This window comes from Pogona vitticeps, chromosome 4, assembly GCF_051106095.1.
Source record: "Pogona vitticeps strain Pit_001003342236 chromosome 4, PviZW2.1, whole genome shotgun sequence".
NCBI classification, from domain to species: domain Eukaryota; kingdom Metazoa; phylum Chordata; class Lepidosauria; order Squamata; family Agamidae; genus Pogona; species Pogona vitticeps.
Genome location: NC_135786.1, coordinates 40843567 through 40867494, shown reverse-complemented (window position 1 = coordinate 40867494; position 23928 = coordinate 40843567). Strand labels below are relative to the sequence as shown.

The 23928-nt window shown below is 40.8% G+C and overlaps 1 protein-coding gene and 1 long non-coding RNA gene across 13 annotated transcripts in view; one reads left to right on the top strand and one right to left on the bottom strand.

Annotated features, from left to right (window-relative positions):
• LOC140706558 (uncharacterized) overlaps positions 1–1281 on the top strand; it is a 40286-nt gene extending 39005 nt beyond the window's left edge. The window contains exon 4 of one of the 2 annotated variants that reach the window (XR_012086245.2): positions 738–1281. This is a non-coding gene — a long non-coding RNA (uncharacterized LOC140706558). The remainder of the gene's footprint in view (positions 1–737) is intronic. The other variant, XR_012086246.2, reaches the window with a different exon arrangement.
• The window catches only part of PTPN22 (protein tyrosine phosphatase non-receptor type 22), a 52982-nt gene extending 30448 nt beyond the window's left edge, over positions 1–22534 (bottom strand). For 6 of the 11 annotated variants that reach the window (XM_072997172.2, XM_072997173.2, XM_020780575.3 and 3 more), the window contains exons 1-6: positions 22518–22534; positions 21783–21893; positions 12697–12805; positions 3770–3846; positions 1472–1567; positions 505–543 (exon numbers count right to left, since the gene is read on the bottom strand). In XM_072997172.2, coding sequence (XP_072853273.2) covers positions 505–543; positions 1472–1567; positions 3770–3846; positions 12697–12805; positions 21783–21893; positions 22518–22520 — 435 coding nt within the window. In that variant the 5' untranslated portion in view covers positions 22521–22534. Of the gene's footprint in view, positions 1–504; positions 544–1471; positions 1568–3769; positions 3847–12696; positions 12806–21782; positions 22486–22517 lie in introns of those variants that run through there. The other 5 variants (XM_078393357.1, XM_078393359.1, XM_072997174.2 and 2 more) reach the window with 4 other exon arrangements.
• Between the last annotated feature and the right edge of the window lie 1394 nt (positions 22535–23928).

The following is a 23928-nucleotide window of genomic DNA, read 5'->3' as shown; positions in this document are numbered from 1 at the left end:
CCACTTCATGAGCTTGGCTCTAAATTTTGTACTTGATTTCATTTCTACCTTTCAGTGTTTCAAGATTTAAATACATCCAACATTCTGAAAAGGGCAACCAAAGTAACAATGCAGCTGATAATTAAGAAATGAGACATGGAACAATAGCTTGAAGGACAGTCAGAACTAGTGAATACAGGCAGTGCCGGACCAAGAAGACCTAGGACAAAATTATACATTTTGGATAGCTCCATAATAAATGGGAAAATTCCTTGTCTGCTAAAAACCTCTGTCATAGCAAAAGCTTTTCACATCTCCTATAGCTTGCAAATTAGTTTTGTTTAGTGGTAGGCCTTTAGGACATAAGCTCAGGCTTTGTTTGAGATCACGACTGCTCGATCACAGATGCCTTCTAGTATAACATCTTTGAAACAATAATAGATTTCAGCTTTTGCTGTGGTATACAGTTTAGCCCCTACATCCCCAAGGTACAGGCAGCAATGCCATCTTTGATGTAATACTTACTTTCCCCATTTCAAATTCCAGGCAAGCCATCACCACAATCTAGAGAGACAGAAAAAAGTATCTCTTGAGTGCCATGGGACCGGGGGCGAGGGTGGGGGGAGAGAAATTTCTATCTCAAGAGGTCATGATTGTCACTTGTACACATGTGGACCCCATCCTCTTTGCACAGCTAGAAAAGAAACCTCTGAAAACGGAACAATAAACTAAACATGTTTGCTTCATTTTTATTTTAGGTGTAACATGTGCAGACTGGGGACAAAAGGAGGATTGAGAAGGATTTCAATCTACAACTTTGTCTAAAAACCATCTAGCTGCATTTGCTGTTAGTCCCCGTCTCCCTCCACTGTTGCCAAGCCTCTGGATCTGCTATTAATATTTGGGGTGGAGGGGAATAGCTATTACTGTACCGGAAGAAAATGTAGAATATAAGCACCACTATGATATATGAAAAATAGTTACAAATAGTCTGTTACTGCACACATGTATGAGTGCAAGAGGACCAGATTAGAAAACTGCTTGGAAAAAAGAGCAACAGAGACAACAAGGAGGGGTAGTTGCCAGTACTGCATCATGGATATCCTATGTCCATTGTGTGCAGAGGGTGTGTGCTCACATGTGCTCACACAGTTGTACATCTTAGAGGGAACTTTGTTCCTGATATATTGATATATCACGGGGCTAAATTGCCCTTTGAAGCAAGAGAGGAAATAAACTGGTACCATGGTGTAGCCAGCTGTAACAATTCAAACAGGAGGAAATAAATCAGTACTGCTAAAAGTTCTTGGGTTTTTTTCTCCTGGGATATAAACCACATGATCATGATTCAGTACAGCAGAGGTGTGGAAAGTATCAGAAGAACTAGGAAACATTTCCCTCATGTGACCAGGGCCTAAGAAGAAGGCTAACTATACATACTATTTTGCTAGCAATAATCTTTTACTGTAAATTAAAGGGATTTGCATCTTACCTGGACTTTGTATTCCCAAATCATCCTCCAAAAATCTACCACAGTTGTGGAAAGGGGACCTTGGGTAGCTATGTAAGTCTTTGGCTCATACACACCCTTGGAGAGGAAACCAACAAAAATATACACTTGAATGATTCTTTAAAAATCACTGAGATTCAGTCTACTCTGGCATATTTGTCATATTTCCCATGGTATCATATAACAAATCATCTTGTTAACCTTAGAAGAACTGCCAAAAATAGGAATATGTGATCTCACACAACTAATGAGAAGAACTGAGACATTCAAGGGATTTCCCACAGTGATTCTGCCATGAGACAAGTAAATCCAGTCAAGCTCAAATAGATGGAGCAATCCTAAGGGCAACAGGAGAGCCAAAAGTTGAGGGCTGCCCAACACTTCCAAAGCCCTGCTGACTCACATTGGCTGGGGGAGGGTTTTTCCTCCTCATACCCCATCACAGTGTTGCTTTAAAAAAATCTTTGCACTAACTGAAACTCATGGAGGGGAATTAACAACACTATAACCATGCTGGTATAGTTCAGGGCAGAGTCATAACAAGGGCACAGCAACCAGGTTTGACTTCACTGCTTGAATTTTGAGATGTGTTAACTGGTGAATGTCAGAAAAATAAAGGGCAACATCTCCTGGCCTTATTCACTTTGAGAGGAGTTCTTCACAGGAGCCGCCTAAGATCTCCTGCTGCTTGAGGCAGGAAGCAAAGTGCCACCTACCCACCCCATTATTGTGCCAATATAGCAGTTCCTTAATTCCCTTATAATGCATATTACATGTTGTCAAGTCAGCTTTGACTTAAGGTGACCCTAGTAGGGCTTTGAACGTAGGCGAGATATTTAAGGGTGGTTTTATCAGTGCCACTTTCCCCCGCTCCATTAGTTTCCATAGCTGACTAGAGACGTGAATCCAGACCTCCTGGATCCCATTCCAACATTCTGTCCATTACATAGCCCTGTATCTCAAATGCCCTGATCATCCCTGATTATTTATCCTTATTACTCCTGATTTATCTTTTGGGGGATCAGATTTTGAGGGCCCTCAGAGCCAGACTTTTTGGAAACAGTCAGAACAGCTCCTGGTAGTGGTTAGGATGCTCTACTCTTTTTTCTGAGAAAAGCAGGCCTGCTCCATAATGCTGTCACTACTAGTCATTTCCTCCTTCTTGGGCACGGAGCACAGGATATGCAGGTCATAGCGACACCAGTCCTTATCATTGTCTAGGTTGGATGCAGTACCCCACTGTCCTTTTGCCCCATCTCTTTCAGGAGGTATCCTATACTCCAACTCCTACTTCAGGGGGAAGGCTTGTGCCCTTGCCTCAGGACACAGTGGATGACAGGTAATGTTGAGATGAGTAGGCCTGTTGTGTTGCACAATGACCATCACCAGTCTGAGTGCCCTGAAGCTGTGCAAATGTTCTCTTCTGCCAGTTCTCTCCCCTTCCTCTGTTTTATAGTTATTTAATGTTTTGAGGAGTGGCAGCCATGGTGGCCTCCTTCTGCTTCAGTTAAGCCCAGTGGTGCTCGTGCCCCGTGTTATTCATGGTCTTCAGGAAATGCTTCTTCCAGCCCCTCATTTAATTGATGATGTTATATTTTGTTTTCATGACTTATAATTACATGGATTACAAAATAGATTTGAGGATGTGTTTTATATTGTTTGCCGTTGGCCTCAAACCTGCTAGTTATTACTCTGTTTGAGGGGCCTGATCCTGTGACCTGTCAGAGGACTGGAGGCAGCAGGTGCAATGCCACCTCCATCCTGACCCAGGAATGCTCCATTTGGGTGCCTTCTGATGACAGGAGTGCTAAAGGAAATAGAGTTAATTTCTATAGAGATGTCTCTGCAGCTAAGATGCCTCCCACAATGCAAAGCTCCTCTCCTCTAGTCAAGGGTATTTCGGCTTCCTGCTAACTCTGCCAGTCACCATACCCTAGGCTCATATACTTGCATGACTAGGTATTTTCAAATTTCTCTTTTTTTAATCTGTCACACCTTTGGCTGGAAGAAGCACTGTCTCCATTACTCCCTTTATATCTTGATACACAACCATAGTTGTGGTTGTTCTATACTCTAAATCAGTGGTTACAACTGGCTACAACTCCAGAAGCCTTCTCCACTGACTTTGCCAACTAGGGCATCTCAAAATTGTAGTCCAGGAACATCTAAGGTCCCAAGTTTGGCAACCGCTATGAAAGATTATTAGCGTATAACAGTATTTTCAGTTTAAAGCATGATAAACCAATTGGAATTATACCATATCCATGATGAAATAATTACCTTGATGAAATTTGCATTGATATAATGAGAGTCTTTATCTGATGTGATAAGAGATAGCTTTACTCTGCTGTGATCATCTAGAAGAAATAAAAGAGGAGGGAAAACCTGTTAGCTGTGTTATATAACAGATCCTAATGAAAGTGTATGACAAGGCTGTATATTGTCTCCCTGCTTATTTAACTTATATGCAGAATTCATCATGTGAAAGGCAGGACTGGAGAATCCCAAATTAAGATTGCTGGAAGAAATATCAACAACCTCCGATATGCGGATAATACCACTCTGATGGCAGAAAGTGAGGAGGAATTAAAGAACCCCTTAAAGAGGGTGAAAGAGGAGAGCACAAAAATGGTCTGAAGCTCAGCATCAAAAAAACTGGTCACTAGTTCCATCACCTCCTGGCAAATAGAATGGGAAGATATGGAGGCAGTGACAGATTTTATTTTTTGGGCCCCAAGATCACTGCAGATGGTGATAGCAGCCACAATATTAAAAGACACATGCTTCTTGGGAGGAAAGCGATGACAAACCTAGACAGCATCTTAAAAAGCAGAGACATCACCTTGCCAACAAAGGTCCTCATAGTTAAAGCTATGCTTTTTCCAGTAGCAATGTATGGAAGTGAGAGCTGGACCATAAAGAAGGCTGGCTGCCAAAGAATTGATGCTTTTGAATTGTGGTGCTGGAGGAGACTCTTGAGAGTCCCCTGGACTGTAAGGAGAACAAACCTATCCATTTTGATGGAAATCAACCCTGAGTGCTCACTGGAAGGACAGATCCTGAAGCTGAGGCTCCAATACTTTGGCTATCTCATGAGAACAGAAGACTCCCTGGAAATGACCCTGATGTTGGGAAAGTGTGAAGGCAAGAGGAGAAGAGGATGACAGAGGAGAAGATGGTTGGACAGTGTCATTGAAGCTACCAACATGAATTTGACCAAACTCCGGAAGGCAGTGGAAGACAGGAGAGCCTGGCATGCTCTGGTCCATGGGGTCACGAAGAGTCAGACATGACTTAACGACTAATCAACAGTGAAGCCAAATCAAAGCAAGGTTCATTATTGTGACAAACCCAGACCTACTGGGATATGCCACAGTTTCACTAAGCTGCCACCAACCATTCCCTATAAGACGTCACACAGACCAGGGATGGATTTTTAACAAATAAAGGAATAAGGTTTATTTAAACAACACACAGGGAAAATAAAATGATCAGGTGAATAAGATACAGTAACGTGGCTTAGTCTCAATCATACATACACACAGTTTGGTTCACACAGAACACCTAACTTGAAGCACAGACCCTGAACCTATCAGTTCTGGCTAACCATACAGACACCTGAACCTATCAGGTTGGTACTGACTGACACACAGTAGTACCCTGTCTGACACACAGACTCCCACACCAGCTTCTTCTCTCAGCTTTTCCCCAGCTTCTCCACACACGCTCCACATATATATACAGTACAGCCCCTCCTCCTGATGTCCCGCCTTCCACTCCCCATAGGATGGAACTTTCCCTCCAAACCCATGACAGACAGGTAACATCAGTGCTGTATGTAACACCTCCCCTCTTTATAAGTTGTTTTGTAGGGGGAAAGCTAAGGTGCTTTTCACCAAAAAAACAACCTGGACCCAAAACATACAAAAACAGTCATATAATAACATACAATACCATACTTACTTATACTTACACTCTATTAGGCATTTAAACATTTACCATTAACAATACACCAAGTTACCTTTATTCATACAAACCAAGCATGTTTAATAAACAGACACATTTGACTTTTTGTCCTCAAAATATATACATAGTCCATGTTTCTTTCGCCGTCTTCATTCTTCAGGTCTTCTTGACAAGGCGTCAGCAACACAGTTCACTGACCCTCTGACCACCTTCACTTCAAAGTCATAGTCTTGCAGGTTTAAAGCCCACCTCATAAGTTTACTATTGTGGGTTTTCATTGTCTTTAACCATTGCAGTGGTGAATGGTCAGTGCACAGAATAAAATGTCTTCCCCAGATGTAAGGCTTGGCCTTCTGGATCGCGTAGACTATGGCCAGGCACTCCTTTTCCACGGTTGCCAAATGTCTCTCACCTTTCTGGAGTTTCCTACTCAGGTAGGACACTGGATGCTAGTCACCATTCTCATCCTCCTGGCAAAGAACTGCTCCTACCCCGCTGTTAGACGCATCGGTGTAGATGATGAACTCCCGGTCGAAGTCTGGAGCACGCAGCACTGGATAGTTGATGAGCGCCTGCTTCAACCTCTGGAACGCCTCCTCACAGTCGCTGGTCCACGGGATGCGGTCATCAGCCTTCTTCCTCGTCAGATCGGTCAGCGGAGCCGCAATCTCGCTAAACCTCGGGATGAACTTTCTGTAGTAGCCCACCAATCCAAGAAATGATTTGACTTTTTTCTTGGTGTTGGGTCTGGGCCAATCACGAACTGCTTCTATCTTGGCCTCTAGGGGTTTCATCACTCCTCCCCCTACTATGTGACCCAAGTATTTTATTTCTGGGCTACCCAGCTGACACTTGCTCTCTTTGCAGGGCCTAGGCCACAGCACTTCCTCCCCTGGGTTAAAGTGCCTCTCCCTGGCGTTCTGGTCATCCCAAGCTTTCTTTCTGACCTTTTGAGCTTGCAGGGTCTCTGCTGCTAGCTCTAGGTTTCTCTTTAGGTCATTCCTTAAAGAGTCTATATATGTCACAACATCTTGTGGGTCATCCTGGGTGATCTGCTCCCACTCTTGCTTGATCAAATCAAGGGGCCCTTTCACCCTTCTCCCAAATAAAAGTTCAAACGGACTGAACCCGGTACTGGCTTGTGGCACTGATCGATAAGCAAACAAAAGGGATTGCAGCTTCTGGTCCCAATTGTTTGGATTCTCTGCCAAGTAAGCCCTAATCATGCGCATTAGAGTCCCATTGAACTTCTCAGTTAACCCATTACTTTCAGGGTGATAGGCAGTGGTTTCCTTGTGTTTAATTCCACAGATTTGCCATAACCGTTTCATGAGCTTCGATGTGAACGATGCGCCCAGATCTGTGATTATTTCTGAGGCAAATCCCATCCTGGACATATACCCCACCAAGGCATCTGCCACTGTGTTAGTTTCAATGTTAGTCAAGGGTATGGCTTCAGGGTACCTCGTGGCATGGTCCACAATGGTGAGAATGAACCTGTTCCCCCTCTTTGTGGCCTTGGGCAAAGGTCCCACAATATCCACCCCTATGCATTTGAACGGAGTGTCAATCACAGGCAAAGGGCACAACTTTGCTTTGGTCCTGTCGCGGCTATTCCCCTGCCTTTGACACACATCACATTGTTTACAGAACTCCCTGATCTGCTTCCCTATGTCAGGCCAGTAAAAATTCTGTGTGATTCTCTGCTGTGTTTTGTTCACTCCTAAGTGCGCAGCAAACATGTCAGAGTGCCCCCTTTGTAAGATCATGGGGCGATACTTTTCAGGTACCACTAGCTGACTTCGGATCCCATCTCCCCCTTTTGAGATATTCCTCAGGGTCTCTCTATACAAAATCCCCTTTTTCTCTAGAAATCTCACTGGGGTTTCAGGTGTTAGCTGGGCGTCAGTCACCTGTTCAAAACACTTTTGGAGAGTGGCGTCTGCCTTTTGCTCTTGGCCAAATCGGCTGTCTGTGGTTAAGGTTTCCACCACAGCTTCTGAACTCCCCTCTGCTTCCGTCTCTGGCTCATCATTACCCCCCTGAACTGTCCCCGTGGTGGCTTGTGAACGTGTAATCACTAGCACCCGTTTCACATGTTCAGCCAGGTCATTTCCCACGAGCACGGCTGCTGGCAGAGTCGATGAAATCGCTAGCCGCCAAACTCCCCTCCAGCCTTGAAAGTTCACAGGTACCTCCGCTACTGGCAGTGAGATCACCTGCCCCTCAATCCCTGCCACCTTCATGCTCTCATTTGGGATTATATATTCCCTAGGAATAATATCTGGATGGCACAGGGTCACCTGGGAACAAGTGTCCCTCAGCCCCCGATACTGATGGTCAAGTATTCCTACATCCACCCCTGCTGTTTCAAACAACTGAGAATCTGTTCTCACGAGCAAGCAGCGCTTGACCTCCACAAGAGGACCATTTTCCTCAGCCTGATCAGCACATGTAACTGTTCCAGATTGAGTAGCCATGGCAACAGGCTCCCTCAGTGACAAGGAGCTTTGCTCTTTCTGGACACAGAACACAGCTTTTGGCTTGGTTCCACTCGAATCCTGAGGCACAATTCCTTTTAGCTGCTTTAATTTCTCACACTCTGAGATTAGATGGCCCTTTCCCTGACAGAAATAACATTTTCTGCTATATTTTGAGTCTTTCTCATCTTGTTTTGGTTTTCCCTCCAAAATCTGAGGTCTTGGTTTCATGTCTGAGGGCTTCCCTTCACCATGGGCCCCTCCCCCTTGCTGGCTTTTCCCTGGTCCCTGAGAGTACTTGCTGTAGGTTTCTTTGGGTTTTCCTACAGATTTCTCCTCACCTAAGGGCTTTCTTATCTGGTAAATAAAATCTGCGATCTCGGCTGCTTCTGCCACAGATTTCGGTTTCCTTTCCCTCACCTGGAATTTCAGTTCCCCATGCAGGACTGAATAGAACTGTTCCAGCGCTATCAAGTCTTTGAGCTGCTGAAAGGTCTCTGTCCCCTCCTGAGATAGCCATTTCTCTAGCAGCCTTACCAATTGGGCCCCCACTTGGGTAAAAGTCTGCTCTGGTTTCTTGGTGATTGACCTGAATCTTTGCCTCAGCTGTTCCGCATTTATCCCATGTCTGGCAAACACCAGTTTTTTAAACTCTGCAAAATCTTTCATCAGTTCCTCTGGCATCTCTGCATAGACTTCTGCAAGGCTGCCACTGATTAAAGATCGCATGATGGTCATCTTCTCAGTTTCCCTTACTGAGAAGTCCACAAACGCTCTTTCCACTAGGGAAAAGAACACTTCAGGACAATCTCCCTTGTGGTACACAGGGAATTTCTTCAGGTCAGTTTTAGACAATTGGCCTCCCTCAGAATCCCTATTGTTATTATTGTTCTGATTCATCAGTTCCAATTTTCTCAACTCAAACGCCATTTTCTCTCTCTCCAATCTTTCTGCTCTTTCCATTCTCTCTCTCTCTAATTCAAATTGCCTTTGTTTCTCTCTTTCCCTTTCCTCCATTTTTTCTCTCTCTAATCTTTCCTCCACTTCAAATTGCCTCATCCTCAGTTCATGCTGTTGGGCTATGAGCAATTTTCTGAGTTCTGGGTTCTGTTCTCCCGTGCTGTCACCCTGCACTGAGCCAAATTCATCCTCAGAACCTTGGTCTACCTGTGGGTCTTTCACTTCACCCATTTCTGCCATTTGGCTTCGAGTCAAGGGCATAATCTCCCCCCAGAACAGGCTGCTTTCAAAAGTCAAGCCTCAAAATAAAGCGACCACTTTTTTTTCTTTTGCCTCAGAACCAGCTTTCTATAGATTGCTGCTGTTCTTCAGCACTAACTTGCAACAGTTGCGAGCCAGAGTCTACCCCCCTCTGCTAGGCCTCTCAGCAGGCAGGCTAGATCACTGCTACTACACAGTTTTGCCTCAGCCTTTTTTCCCGCCAAAACAAGTTGCCTCAGAGCTCCCTAATCTAGTCCCCAATCTGAGGTTACACGTTCTTCTACTAGCGCACCTCCCCGTGAGGTACACCTAGAAGATTACCTACGTGCTCTCAGATTGTCCCTGACTAGACCCCCCTTGCTCTGGGCACACTTGCCAAGGCTTTGCTGGACCACTGGACAACTGGACCAGTCGTATCCCACACGCTGGACACCAATCAATGTGACAAACCCAGACCTACTGGGATATGCCACAGTTTCACTAAGCTGCCACCAACCATTCCCTATAAGAAGTCACACAGACCAGGGATGGATTTTTAACAAATAAAGGAATAAGGTTTATTTAAACAACACACAGGGAAAATAAAATGATCAGGTGAATAAGATACAGTAACGTGGCTTAGTCTCAATCATACATACACACAGTTTGGTTCACACAGAACACCTAACTTGAAGCACAGACCCTGAACCTATCAGTTCTGGCTAACCATACAGACACCTGAACCTATCAGGTTGGTACTGACTGACACACAGTAGTACCCTGTCTGACACACAGACTCCCACACCAGCTTCTTCTCTCAGCTTTTCCCCAGCTTCTCCACACACGCTCCACATACTGTATTTTTTGCACCATAAGACTCACTTTTTTCCCACAGAACAGGGGTGTGGAAAGTCTGTGCGTCTTATGGAGCGAAGAAAACAGATTATTATTTTCCTGTTTTCTTCTCCTAAAAAATTGGTGCGTCTTATGGAAAGGTGCGTCTTATGGAGCGAAAAATACGGTATATATACAGTACAGCCCCTCCTCCTGATGTCCCGCCTTCCACTCCCCATAGGATGGAACTTTCCCTCCAAACCCATGACAGACAGGTAACATCAGTGCTGTATGTAACAATTATGAGAGCTGCCCTTAGTGTTTGGTTCATTTGTCCAAGATACGTCCCACTGCATAGGCATTGCAAGTGCTTGCATGAAAATGCATATTTTTAGCATGTTTTGGGTCATGGACTGCTACAGTCCATTATATTTAGAAAAAGGGATAGCTCAGTAGTTTAGGTCTCTCGTTGCAAAGCCAGAAATTGGGAATTCGATTCCCCACTGCGGTTCCTTGACAGGAACTGGACTTGATGATCCAGAGGGTTCCTTCCAACTTTATAGTTCTAAGCCACCAAGGCTTTATTCTCTCACTTGGTTTTGAAACTCTTGCCGGTGATAGGGCATTCTGATTTTAGTAAACAAAGTTTGCCTCTTTTTACATTGTGCCAATGAAGAGCAACAAACATTTAAGTTTACTGAATGAATGTCTCGGAGGATAAATATGTTCCTGTATGGATACATGTCAAGTTGAACCCATTTTTATTTTCAGAATCACACTCATTCCCAAAGTCTTTTCATTGATTTCCACCAAGCCTACTTTGTACACTTTCCCTTTTCTATTTAATTTGACACCAAATTGATTTAATAAATAATATTTAATTATTAAACTAATTGATTTAGTATAAATAATATTTTCCCAGCCCTCAGAAGAGGCCTCTTTGGGAGGCCGCAATGAAAAATTTTGAAATCAATAACATTCTTGTGATAAACCCAAGCACAATGTTAGCGGCAGGGACAACTTCCTTCCTTCAAAGGATCCATCTCCTTGTGTGAACAGTATAAATGCTTTCAATTTGGGGCAAGGGAGGAATCAGACATGCCCACATCTGCAGTTTCCAGAATAGCAACATGTGTCTTTCACACTGCAAAATCTGTTATGACTGAGATATTGGAACTCTCAGTGCTGCTGATATAAGGAAGGAACTATACATTACTTTAGCATACATCTTCATATTTTTGTAGTTATATAGGAAAAGGGCTGGTTTCAGGGAAGAGTAGTGGACTACAGAGAGAAAAGATATTCAGAGAAGAATTGGCCCATTAGCTTACTTTCCTCTGACAATGTTCCCTTCCTCTGTAATAGTATTAGTAGGAAAACATAGGACTGAGAAGCTGTGTTTGAAAACCTGCTAGTTTTGCCTTAAGGAAAGCACTATCACAAGTGAAGTAAACAGTCAAATCTTAGACCTGAAGGGCTGGAAGAGACCCTATGGATAATCAGTTCCAGCCCCTGTCAGAGAAGTACAGTGGGGAATTGAACTACAGGACTACAGAGTTTATCAGCTTCCAAAGATAAACATAACCTGTAAAATTCATATTAAGAGTGTTTTTCCAGGATTGATGGTGTTCTGATGGAGGAATATATAGAGGTGACTCAGTTGTATAATGTACACAACAATCACAGAACTAGTATATCAAAAAGAGAGAGAGACAGCATTACTCAGTTAAGTAATTCAGTTGCTGGGAAAAAGAGATACAACAAATGCTTCCATTATTTCTAATAAATATGATCAGACTGTGAGTACCCACTGACTAACCTTCATGAGAACACTTCCCCTTTTTGCTGTTGAGGGAGTTTCATAGGTAGTGCTGGTTCCCATTTATTACTATTAACAATGGCAGGCAAACATTGGGTTTTGTTTGTTTGTACTTTCTGATAATACTTTTAGAAGGCATATGTCGCCTGGTGGCTACATGCAATGTTAGAAAGTGATCCAGAAAACATGGCTGGGCTCGCAGTGTGTACCAGTCCTAACAGTGTCTTGATATGAGGTGAGTTTGCTTGTTTTGCAACCCCCTGGCCAAAATCCCCTTCCATAGCTATGGAAATGAAATAATTTTTAAGGCAAAGTGTTCTAAGTTAAGAAATCACTGCAGACATTATCAGTTGCACGTTGAGTCACACAACTCTCTATGCAACCAATTAGGTCTACAGTGTTCCTAAAACCTGTGGCGCTTTGCCTCCAAAAGTTGTAGTATTTGTGCTACATTACAGTGTAATTAGGCATGAGGATTTGGGCAACTGTACGTGCATGTAAATGCTTATGGTCTTGAATCCTAAGATCATCTTAGGTGAGGAAGTTCACAAAAAGGAATGTTTCTTGTTCCCTCTTTGTGCGAAAAGGCTCATGTGCTCCTTCCTCAGACAAGGAAGAATGAGACACAACAGCTAATGGAGAAAGGGGAAATTGACCCAAAACGGAGCATTCTCCCACTATGCCTGTGCAGCTGCCCTTGCTCAAGAGATCCATCTGATTATTTTCAGAGATGCAGTGAAGTGCAGGGTCAGGAAGGAAACCTCTCTTTGACTCATTTGTTCACGTTATCATAGTATTCAAGCAATGTAAAGTATTATATAGAGCAAGCACAGGGGCTGGATTATTGTGTCTTATCATCCCAGACAATTCATTGAAAACATAGAAAAATATTTATTTTTGCAGCTTACATGGCAAGATGTCCTTATATCGGTTCTTGCTGACATTTTCTGGTCTCTCAGAGGTAGACGTTGGGTAGATTTTATCTGCTTTGCAGGTTGCTGATTGCCTTTTCAGTTTCTGCGGTTAAATCATAAAAAGATATTACAGAGAACAGGCTGCCATGGGGCTACATCTCTCATTATTTCCTGACTAGCCTCTCTCTTGAGACAACCACAGTGACAAGTAAACAGCCATCATCACTTTGCAATGGAAGTTTCAAAGCAGTGGAAAGTTTGTATGTGTGTAGGAACGATACATGGCTCAGGTATAAGCTTCTCTGATGTGGCTTCAGAGAAAATTACCCATTCACATAGAACTTCTGCAGCCTTTGAAAAGGTGTGATGTGGTGCAAGCACACTCAGTTCAGATGTCTCTAAAAATACAAAAATACAAAAATCTATGGACAAAAAAGAAGCAGTTCAACTGTAGCTAAGTGCTGCAACATTTTTGTCAAGTGCCTCACTCACCCCAGAATGCCTGTTTTTCTAAATACAGTACTCTGGAATCCCAACAGTCATAATAAACACAGTAGAGCCTTGCTCTGGATTAAACAAGGCAGAAATATTCCTAGAATCTAGCCAACATTGGCATAATTTTGATGCTGTAACAACACTTGATAATGGCTGTAGTTTCCCCACATAATCCAGACTAAAGAAACTATAGAGTTACAAAAAGATAGATAATAGGGATTGTATCTTATAGCAGCCATCAAGATGGTGTTCCAGTTATATTCAGTTTATCAACTTCAGTTACACTTTATCCCACCCTCTATTACTTTCCACCATATTACTCAGCTGCACTACAATCATTTTTTAAAAATTCTATAAGAACATTATACAAGATTCACATACACTGCAAATAAAATATCTGAATAATATGGTACACAATTGAGGGCTAAACTACACATGACACAGGAGACTGGATTTTCTACTTTTTTTCTTTTCTTTTACTTTTAAGCAACTGTGGGAAAAGAGGCTGCATATTTCTTCCAAAGTGTCCTGGTAAGAAAGCAGTACTGTATATGTTTTCCTCCCTCAGTGCCTTTCTTCCAATCAAAACTACCTCTTCAAAGGTGCTGTTAGACCTGAGGTGAGATAGGTAATACAACACTTGAATACTATTCCCTCACCCACCCCAATCTCAGAGGAAATGAAATCAATCAAGAAAATTATACAAAGATAAAGATGTAATCACTTTCATTCCCAGTATTGCTCCTACAGTATATTTAAGTGTATTTTCTAGAATACTTTTATTGTAACATTTATTTCTCACCTTTTTGTGATTCCCCATAATACCCAGGATCCTGCATTAAAGAAATCCCTGGATTTCTGAAATTATGTGTTGTTTGGAATGCATTCAGCACTCCGACTGTGGAATGAGGTTCCAAGATCATGAGTATCTCTGGAAAGATAACCATGCTCTAGCCTTCTTAATCACCAAATTTGTTTTAAAAATGCTAATTTGTTTATTCATATTTGTACAAATCAATGCCCCCAGTGAATACGAGTCAATACATTTTTAGTAATTTTTGATTTGTCAATTCATTTGGCTCTAAAACAGCCCTCCATGAACCTAGAGACACCAAAATTGCTGGGAAGCTTCCTTTCATTCTTCTCTACAAGCCCTACAAGCTTGGTCCAGACTGGGTTTTTCCCAAGTCAGTAGCCAAAGGAAACTTTCCTGGGAGGAGTTTGTGCGTGTATAACTTGGATGTATGTCTGAAACCTAATCTTCACCAAACTTGGAGTGATTGTAGAGGAGAGTCAGTAGAAGCATCTCTGTGACTTTGATGTCTCTAGGTGGCTGGGGAGGACTTTGCTGCGGGTGCCTCCATGTGGGTGTATAACTCAGATGTCCAAAAACTAAACTTCACTAAACATGCAGGGCTTGTAGAGGAGAGTCAGGGGAAGCTTCCCTGCAAATGTGGTGTTTCTAAGTGCTTGTGGGAGGCATTTTATAGGGTTCTAAAGACAAATTGACAGGCCAATTAATCAATTCATGAGAAAAATTCATAACTTTGTGATTTGTGATTTATTGACCTTGACAAATCATGACTCAAAATGAATCACCATTTTTTAAAAATTCATGCCCATCTCTATTGCTAATCTCAAACAGCAGCAGCAACAACAAACATAGCCTTGATATTCAATATATAAGGCAAATAGACTAGTGAAAGATTTCATCTGAAAAGATTTAAGCAGTAATTGGTCCAATTCAGTTTAAATCAAGCATGGCCTATGCTCTCTCATTCATTCTCTTCATGCTTCTTCCACCTTCATCCTAAGTAAAGCTAGCTGAAAGGAATGTCTTGACACCAAGGTTAATGTGGCTATTACCCTCCCCAAGAATTCTGTTTGCTGCAAGAGTTCCTTAAGCTAGATTCAATGATAAGTGTTCTAGTGAGAAACTAGAATTAGGAGCAGTTCTACCTCCTTAGCAAAGTGGGGGCAAAGGAAATGATTGAACTGCACTCCCTGTTAATCTGCTTCCTGTAAAAGAAACGTGCAGAAGCAACCTATGCAAGTTGTATGTTCAAAACGATATAGTTTATGAGAAACTCACCCCACAAGTTCCTCAGAACCATGGTAGGAAGCACCACCGTTATGTACACTTGTTACATTGCTTGCTTTCCCTGCATTTTATTGTAACAAAGTCTTTTCAACCCTTTAATTCCAGAGATATTTATAACTTCAAACATTAATTGTTCTTGTTGAACACAAGGACAAGTTATAATTGGTTATATTGTTACAAATATTTGTAATTTTCAAGAAATAATATGTTATTTAAAATACAGATGCATAAACAGACTTTTAGAGAGCATTTAGTCCTAATAGTACTCTTTCTCAAAGGTTAATTCTATCCTGAACCAAAACTATAAAACTTCTCCCCAATTGTTCATGAAATTAATGAGGGTTCTATCATTGTCTATCTTTTTGTCATAACTGTTAACTAGAGATTTGCACTACCTTTGGACAGTGTGCCAAAACATACTGAATAGAGAGCATTTGTGTGATTCAGGGGCATCTGTGGAATGCAGCACAGAGCTGCAGGTCGCCCATAGGGTAGAGAAAATCTTACAAATCATTTATGTTCAATTTGGCATTTGTGGGAGTGGAAAGGTTTTAACCCAATGAGCAACAGCATTTGAACAAAGGAAAACTAAAAGATTGAGCTGCTGGTGACAAAAGAGACCAGGTTGGGGACCACTGCCTTATTAGAGTTGTTTCTTGCTAGTTCTTTTGATTCATTTTAAAAGTCTTGTTTAATTTATCTCTATTGCATGATTTTGTAGCTGCTTTATTACTCTGTGAATAGCCTTTCCGGGAATAAGGCTCATACATATTTATAAATAAATAAATAAATGAAGCAGGAGAGGAGGAGGGGGATTTCCAGTGTTTTTTGCTTTTTTGTTTTTGTTTTTGTTTTGTTTTTGTTTTTGTATGTGTGTGTGTGTGTCTGCAAAGCTTTGGATGAATGAATTAAGAGAGGTCAGAATCAGTTGCAGACTTTCTGTCCTACCCCTATCCCAACTTTATGTCTGTGAGTACTTTAAGTTGTCTGGACAGGACTACTGTAGCATGGAGCAATTTCAACTGAAACTGAAGGGGTGTGTGTCACATTTGGTAACCTCAGACTCAGAAGAAGACTATCTCAAAAATGCAAAGTATGGAGCTGTATGGAAGAAAATGGACAATGACTCAGAAAACCATTAAAAGATGTTGAATTAGAACACTGGAAGAGTCCCAGATGTTATCTGGCGCAACTCTTTGGATAAGACGGCAGAATTTAGACCCAAACATTCCCAATAGATTAGCCTACATTTCTTTCAAGCGACTCTCATTGCAAGAGTTTTTTGCCTACACAGTTACCCAAGGATTTGAAAATAGTACAATAGATCCATGATTGCCCAAGTATGCACCTTTGTCTTTATTTTCCACTGTGATCTCTAAGTGGTCACCAGAGTTTTCTCATAATAGGATGCTGAGTGAAATATCAAGAAATAGCTATGTGGATCTGCAGACAGGCAGACAAATCTTGGGACAGGCAACATGGAAGATACCACAGTCTGATTACTTGTGTGATGGCTTTAAAGGCTGGACAGCCACCTCTTCCCCTCTTCCAAAATAATTCCTGGACTCACCAGCAGAGTTAATAAATATGTTTAAAAGCTAGTGGCCACTTGAACGACAACTGGAATGCAATAGGCGTGCAAGTCTGTGTGCATGAAAAGGAGAAACAATGTGGATTTCATACAGACATAGCTCGTCAGGCTGTAACCAATTCAGTTAATTGTTAAATATGAATTGAATATTATGAACTATTAGTTATTAAAGGAATATGGTCCTGGCAGCTGAATCCCCAACCCAAAGTTCTTTCTAAGAAAAGTGAAAAGTGCTGCATTTATTCTCCTGCAAACAAGTCCTCCACCACCACCATTTTCAATGGACAGTAACTGCAGGAGCAAATGAAATAGAGACAAAAGATGTGAGGAGGGCATTCCACAGTATCGCCCACTTCAAAATCAAACAAAACACCATGCTGCGAACCAAACAGAATGACAGCATTAATCTCAGGATGAGCAGTTGGCAGATTTGGACTGCTAGCTAGTGGTGGTGATGTGTCTAATGAGCCTCTGGGGAAATTGAACTAGATTACCCACAAATTTCTGATACCAAATTTACAACAGCAGTATCATTGTGTACACACTCCACCTCCGTGCAGCTGGAATGAAGAAAGCTTGGAGTAACTGGGAGTGAGTGAAGTGTAAGGGGGTAGGGAATGGGAGAAGTATCAGGAAAATACAGGAATGTACCGGATTGGTATCAATGTTGTCTACATTCTCTGGAATAAATGAGTGACTGACTGATTTAATAGTGCCAACACCATTTAGATCACTAGGCAAGGAAACAAAGGTAATCTCTCTTTTGTCCCATTCAAACTGCCCCTTGTCCCTGCCTCACAAAGAGTTCTTATCAAATTTGGCATGTAAGCTGTGGGGGAGGGTGGAGTAATTTCATATCAGAAGCCCTTAAGGTATTTTCACAAGCAATGCTAAGAATTTTTCCGTCTGGAAGGAGTAAGTTGTAAATGCTGTTGGTGCAGTCATTACACCTTCCCGCCAATAAAACAGACAGTTGAAACTGAGTGATGTTTTAGCCAATGCCAATTTTTCATTTGAATCACTAATTTAGGAAAACAAGCCACCTACACCTGAACACACACACAAATCTTGACAAGAAACTATGAGTAGGTCTTTGTGGGCCCAGGACAGAAGGAGACAGTAGACCAAAAAAAAAAAATCCATGGTGAATCCTTCATCTAATATTACTAAAAGCTACTAGTCTTTCACTTGTGCTGGAAAAGCAATTGACAAAATATATTGGCAAATTGATATTTGGCAACTGATATTTTCTATGATAGCCAAATTTGCTTTTCTTCCTAAATTTTTGAAATGGATTAGGATTCTTTATTCACTTCCAGGATCATGGAATTAGCTAATGGTATTTTGTCTGCACCGTTTCCCCTTGAAAGGGCAACCTGACAGGTTGTTATCTTTCTCCTTGCATATTTAATTCAATTTTTGAACCTCTGCACTGTGCCAAACACTATAGATTTATACATAAATTTTCTACATATAATTTTTCTTTCTTTCTGAAAATGATCTGTTATTGTTTATCTCTGCACCTACAGATTCCAGTCCAGCATTCATGAAAGAGAGGGATGTATCTGGAGATTTATTTAGTTTTTCAGTTAACTGCCCAAAATCTGAACTGATGCTGATGGGAGACATGTCATGGAGTGTTTTTGCTGACTGCCATTTTTTCTGGTGCCCTGTGATTGTTATTTATCTTGGAATAATGATTCCCAGGGAAGTTTCACAAATGATAATGTGAAATTTTAATAAATTGATTAAATTTGGACAGATGGCCGCCCATAAACTTGTCCCGTGGGGCAAGGTAAATCCATTCAAAACAAATGTTATAACTTGGATTGTATACATTATTTGTGCAATTTCTCTTTAGATAACATGCAGATGTTTCCATAATTTCTGTAAAGAGGATAAAATTCACATTTCATGATGGTGGATTTGACTTTATCTCAGTTTACACCACTTTGCTAACTTCTACCAGCTAATGACATTGTTCTTCTCAGTGGAGTTATGCATCTTCGGTCCTTCTTAAAAACTTCCTGCCTGATTTCATTTTCTGAATGAATAGCTACCAATATTATAATGAATTTTATTTCCCCAACAAATCCTACAGTCTAAGTGATATGGTGCTTACTGTAACAGCAGTTTCGGTTTGGTCCTTATTCACATGCTACATGGATTTTATGGAGCAATATTTATTTATTCATTTATTTGTTTGATTGATTTATAGGCCGCCTTTCTCCTGATAAGAAGCCCCAAGGCAGCTCACAATATTAAAAAGAATAGAATTAAAAACCTAATAAGTTAAACATTAAAAAACAATTAAACTATCTGCTAATTAAAATACAATTGAATAATTTAAAATAAGTAAACATTAAAAATGATCTTTCGGGGATTCAATCATGTTTGTTAAAAACACATCTGAAAAGATGGGTCTTCAGCTGTTGACAGAAAGATAAAAAGAAGGAGGACAGCCTGATCTCCCATGGGAGCACATTCCATAATCTGGGAGCTGCCACAGAGAAGGCCCTCTCTTGTGTCTTCCCATCAACTGTGCCTGTGCTGACAATGCGAATGAAAGGAGGATCACCTCTGGTTATCTCAAATGCCAAGAAAGCTCATATGTGGAGATATAGTCCTTCTCATAGCCTAGATCCAAGCTGTATAGGACTTTATAGGTAAAAACAAATACAGGAAGCCTTTTTTTATGGAAGGCTTGCACAGACTCAGTACTTCTTTCTTTGGACCAACTAGTTGGTTATGATGATATATTTGATAGCTAGATATGATTTACCAACCTTGGCTGAATGGCATTTGATAGCATTTAAAGTGCCTCAAAGTGTCTTTCACTCTTAGAGATGGTCCTTTAATTTATATAGGGGAAGAAACTCAAAATATTTCCATACAAGTATTTGTTGTCATTTCATATATTCTAAGGTTTCAGGAATAGGTGGAACAAGGAATTGGATTGTACTATCTTGCCTAACCAGTAGATATGGCCTTAGCTTCCATATCTGCTTTATCTGTGGATATTAAGCCCTGACTTACCCAGAAAAAAAATTACATTTATGATATACTAGCCACCGTAACACTTCTTGACACCATCGGTGCAATTCACCCTATGGATCTCTTTAACATGTCCTCTGAGCATGTCTAGTCATAAGATCTTTGGGGAAATAAATCTTACTGTTCATATGCATCTTGCACCATGGTGTGGTCTTTTATTTTTGCTGGTGCTTATGTGTTTGTTTGTATGTTTGTTTGTTTAACTTACATGCTGCCTACACTACCCAATTGTTGTAAGCCACCATCTGGGTTTGCCAAGAGAGCTGAGGAGGTATTATACAACACTCTCACAAGGCTGTGCATTATAGAAGAAAAGTTGCTAAATAACAACTATTCTTCATGGAAACGTGCCTGCCATTGATGATTTCTTTATGGAAGCTTCTCTGGTAAACCTCTGTGGGATTGTCAAATCTCCTCAGAACACAATTTTCATTGTCTTTCTGAGACTGTTGACCAATTACCATTTCGACTGTGGTTAACCAATGTCCATCATTATCTCCCCAATCTTTCGTTATCTCTTTGCTATTTCTTTTTAATCTTTTGCTAACCATTTAACCAGAAAAATCAATGCTGCTTTTACTTGTGATCTTTCAAGGGTATGACATGCTATTTACAAGAGTTTACAAAACCTTTCTTTACTGTTTCCTTTCTTATCTTTTTAGGACGGGGAGGAATTAAATGTTGGCTTATAGAAAAATTGGTCAAAATAATATGGGGAGAAATCATTAACATAAGGAAACCCACACAGCAGTTTTCTGCTCATCACTTGCTACGGGTTGCATGAATGGGCACGCAACTGCTTGGCTGACTAGAATAAGCTGAGCCATGTGATGGCCATCTGGCAGCACAGGTAGGCTTGTTTGTGCAATTGCCTCCGTATGCTGAATGGAACCAACACGACTGTATTGTTCAGAATGCAGCCCATGTGGTTTCTACACCATATTACACACACATATTCCGTTAAGTGTGTCCTCCACGCATACCGTACTCAGAAACTGAAAATGGTAGGGGATTTTTTTTGTAGAATGCACAAAATCCACAAATCAGCATAAGGCTAGAACATTCTGAGGACTGTACGCCAAAAATGTAACTCTCAAGTTATGGGGAGAAGACTAAGGAGGACTTAAGGAATCCCCAAGACCCATTCTCCACCATTTTAGCAAAATCATGCTTTTCCCAGCCTTTGAGAAACAATGGTTAAGAACAGGGGTAGATTCAAGAGATGGTATAATTCCATTCCTGACAAGGTCCACAGTCCAAAATGGGTCCACTACTCACCGTCTCAGACCCTGCTCCTCCTTATTGTCACTGTCACTTTATATGCCCTCACCAAGTACAGTATGAGAACAAGCAGAAGTGAAAGTAACTCCTACATTCCCTTCTCTTCTGGGCAGTGTTGTGGGTCGTTCCCAAAGGAGACAGAAAGCAAAAGGGCATTACTGATAGTGGCAAAGAAATAGGTCCATTCAGGTAAGGGGCTCCACTCTTAAAATATGTGTCTGACACTGGCTAAGGGGGAAGATATTACAAATGTAACAAGGGGCTGGAATCTTTATAGTCCCCTTGGAATCAAATACTGTTCCCCCCTCCCCAGAGGCTGAGAAAAGCACAACAAATAGTAAGTGATCACAGAAAGAGGAGGACCAGGTTTTGAGACTACAGAACTATGAAAGATTCAAACAATTCAAATAGTTACCATCTGATTCTTCCCTGTTTGAAGTCTAGTTAATTACTGTACACCAGAATATACTGTATAACTAAGCTACTATTTGCAACAATAGACACATATATCCTTTTAAAATACAGTCGGATCCCAAAATATTGTTTTTGTCTACTTACCAAAAATTCGTTTGTAAACTCCTCTGTATTGCATATGATACTTTTGGCCCTTTCCAGGTTTTGGATGACAATTTCTCTTTGATCCATACTGGAAAACCAGGTGAAGCTGATCTGTCAGAGATGAAGATGGACATGACTAGTACATGCTACAGTGGAAACAACCATCAGAGCAGATGGTTCCTGTTGAAGTTTGTGGTTTGTTCCGTTCATCACAAGACCTAAAGGAAATTTGTATGTATGTAGCAGCAGCCACAGGGGGGAAATGAAAAGAGGCCTTCCATGCTGGGCCCTAGTGCCTCCCTTTTACGAGGAGTTTTTAAAAAGCATGTTGCTTTGTTTTCATTGATCCTGCTACTCAGTTTTCTCCAAGTGCAGAGTCTCACCAGGTAATTCTTTGAAGTAATTTCTACTTGAAGATCAGGAAATTAAAAGCAAATCTATATAAATCACAAGCAACAAAATATAGCCGGTCCCCAATATGTGGCATTTAACAGGTCAGTGACCATTGCCAATACTTTCCACTTCGTTCAGCATTTTGAAATACCCACACTGATAAATTGTCTTCTCAGATTAAAACACATATACACACACACATACAGACGCTCCTCATTCATCCTGTAGAAAGAGATGACTTTGCTTCTAAAATGCACTATTCAGGCCTTGCCAGAAAGCTTGAAAATACCCAGACATTACCACCCTTTCACACGACGTCAAATGAACTTTGCAAAGCCATACCATGATCAAATATTTGTATCAGCATGTTGAAATTATGCAGAGGTCAATGAATCAGAGACTAGCCAGTCTCAGGAATGCAAGTTATCTGAATGACTCGGCTATGATCATTCTTACACATTCTGGAAAATCTTTGTTCAATTGCTGCTTTTGAAAAACTAACAAAAATACAAATTCTAACTATCCTTCCTCCTATTTGATTAATGAAATACTGTGTAGAAAACCAGCATCATTCTGCCAAAGGGGAGCACTGCCCCCAGCTGTTTCTGTACAAGTATATGTCAGTGATTAACACATGCTCTTCTGCATGTGTTGGGAAACAAATCTGCTAGTCAAAACAGAATCCAAATAAGGAAAAGTTTATTCCTCCAATTTGCTTTGTCTCCTGGTTGGGGGATTTCCAACAACAGCAAAAATACTTATCAGCATGATTTTTTTAAAAACGAGGAATGTTCAGAACGTCCCAACTAGCCCTAGACATTCTTGTCAGCAAAGAAACATCAAGATTCATACTAGCTACCATTTTTTTAGTTCAGTAAATTACTATAAGTTTCTATTTTTTGTATAAAATCCAGGTCTACATGTTTAAATCCAGTTTAAAATTCATGTTCTAAACTTCTAAGTTTCACATTACAAAATTTTAATCTTAGAGCTACATATAAGTAAGCATCTCTGTTCACAGTTCTTCCAAGTAAATGTAGGGATGACCTGGTTATACAATAAACCACAATGAGGGAACTATCTTCATAGTCCTCATCTTCATTGTATTTTCTTAATTAATTGTGGTTGAGCAATTGCCTTATTTCTAACACGAAACTCCATTGACTGTCAATATTGTTTTGTCAACCAATGCTCCCCCACACAGAGAAAGTACAACAACAACAACAACAACAACAACAACAACAACAACAACAACAACAACAACAACAACAACAACAACAACAAAGGAACTTGTGCTCCCTAATGTTGGTCAGCTAATGCTACCATCACCCCTCACCATTTAAATGCCTGATACTGATGGGAATTGAAGTCCAACAACATCTGGAGGGCACTGGTTCCTCATACCTGACTTAAAAGTTCTGGTGTTTCTTCAGAAGTGGTCACAGTACAGCAATAAGTCAGAAAAGACCTCTTATTTGAATGAGATTAAAACATATATAACTGTGCATTAGGGTGTACACACATAGAAGACTCCACCCATATTTGATAGAGGGAGTAGCAATATCTAATGAAAGATTAGATATTGGTCAAAGTGAGAAGTCTTTGTTTTAAAAAGTCTTGAAAATGTGCAATATAATTTATATTCATATATATTTTATATGCACATTATATACTCTTTCCTTAGAATCATGCTTGAAAAATTTACAGATGCTATCTATTCTGGAAACCTAATAGTCTGAAGAGCAAACCAGTA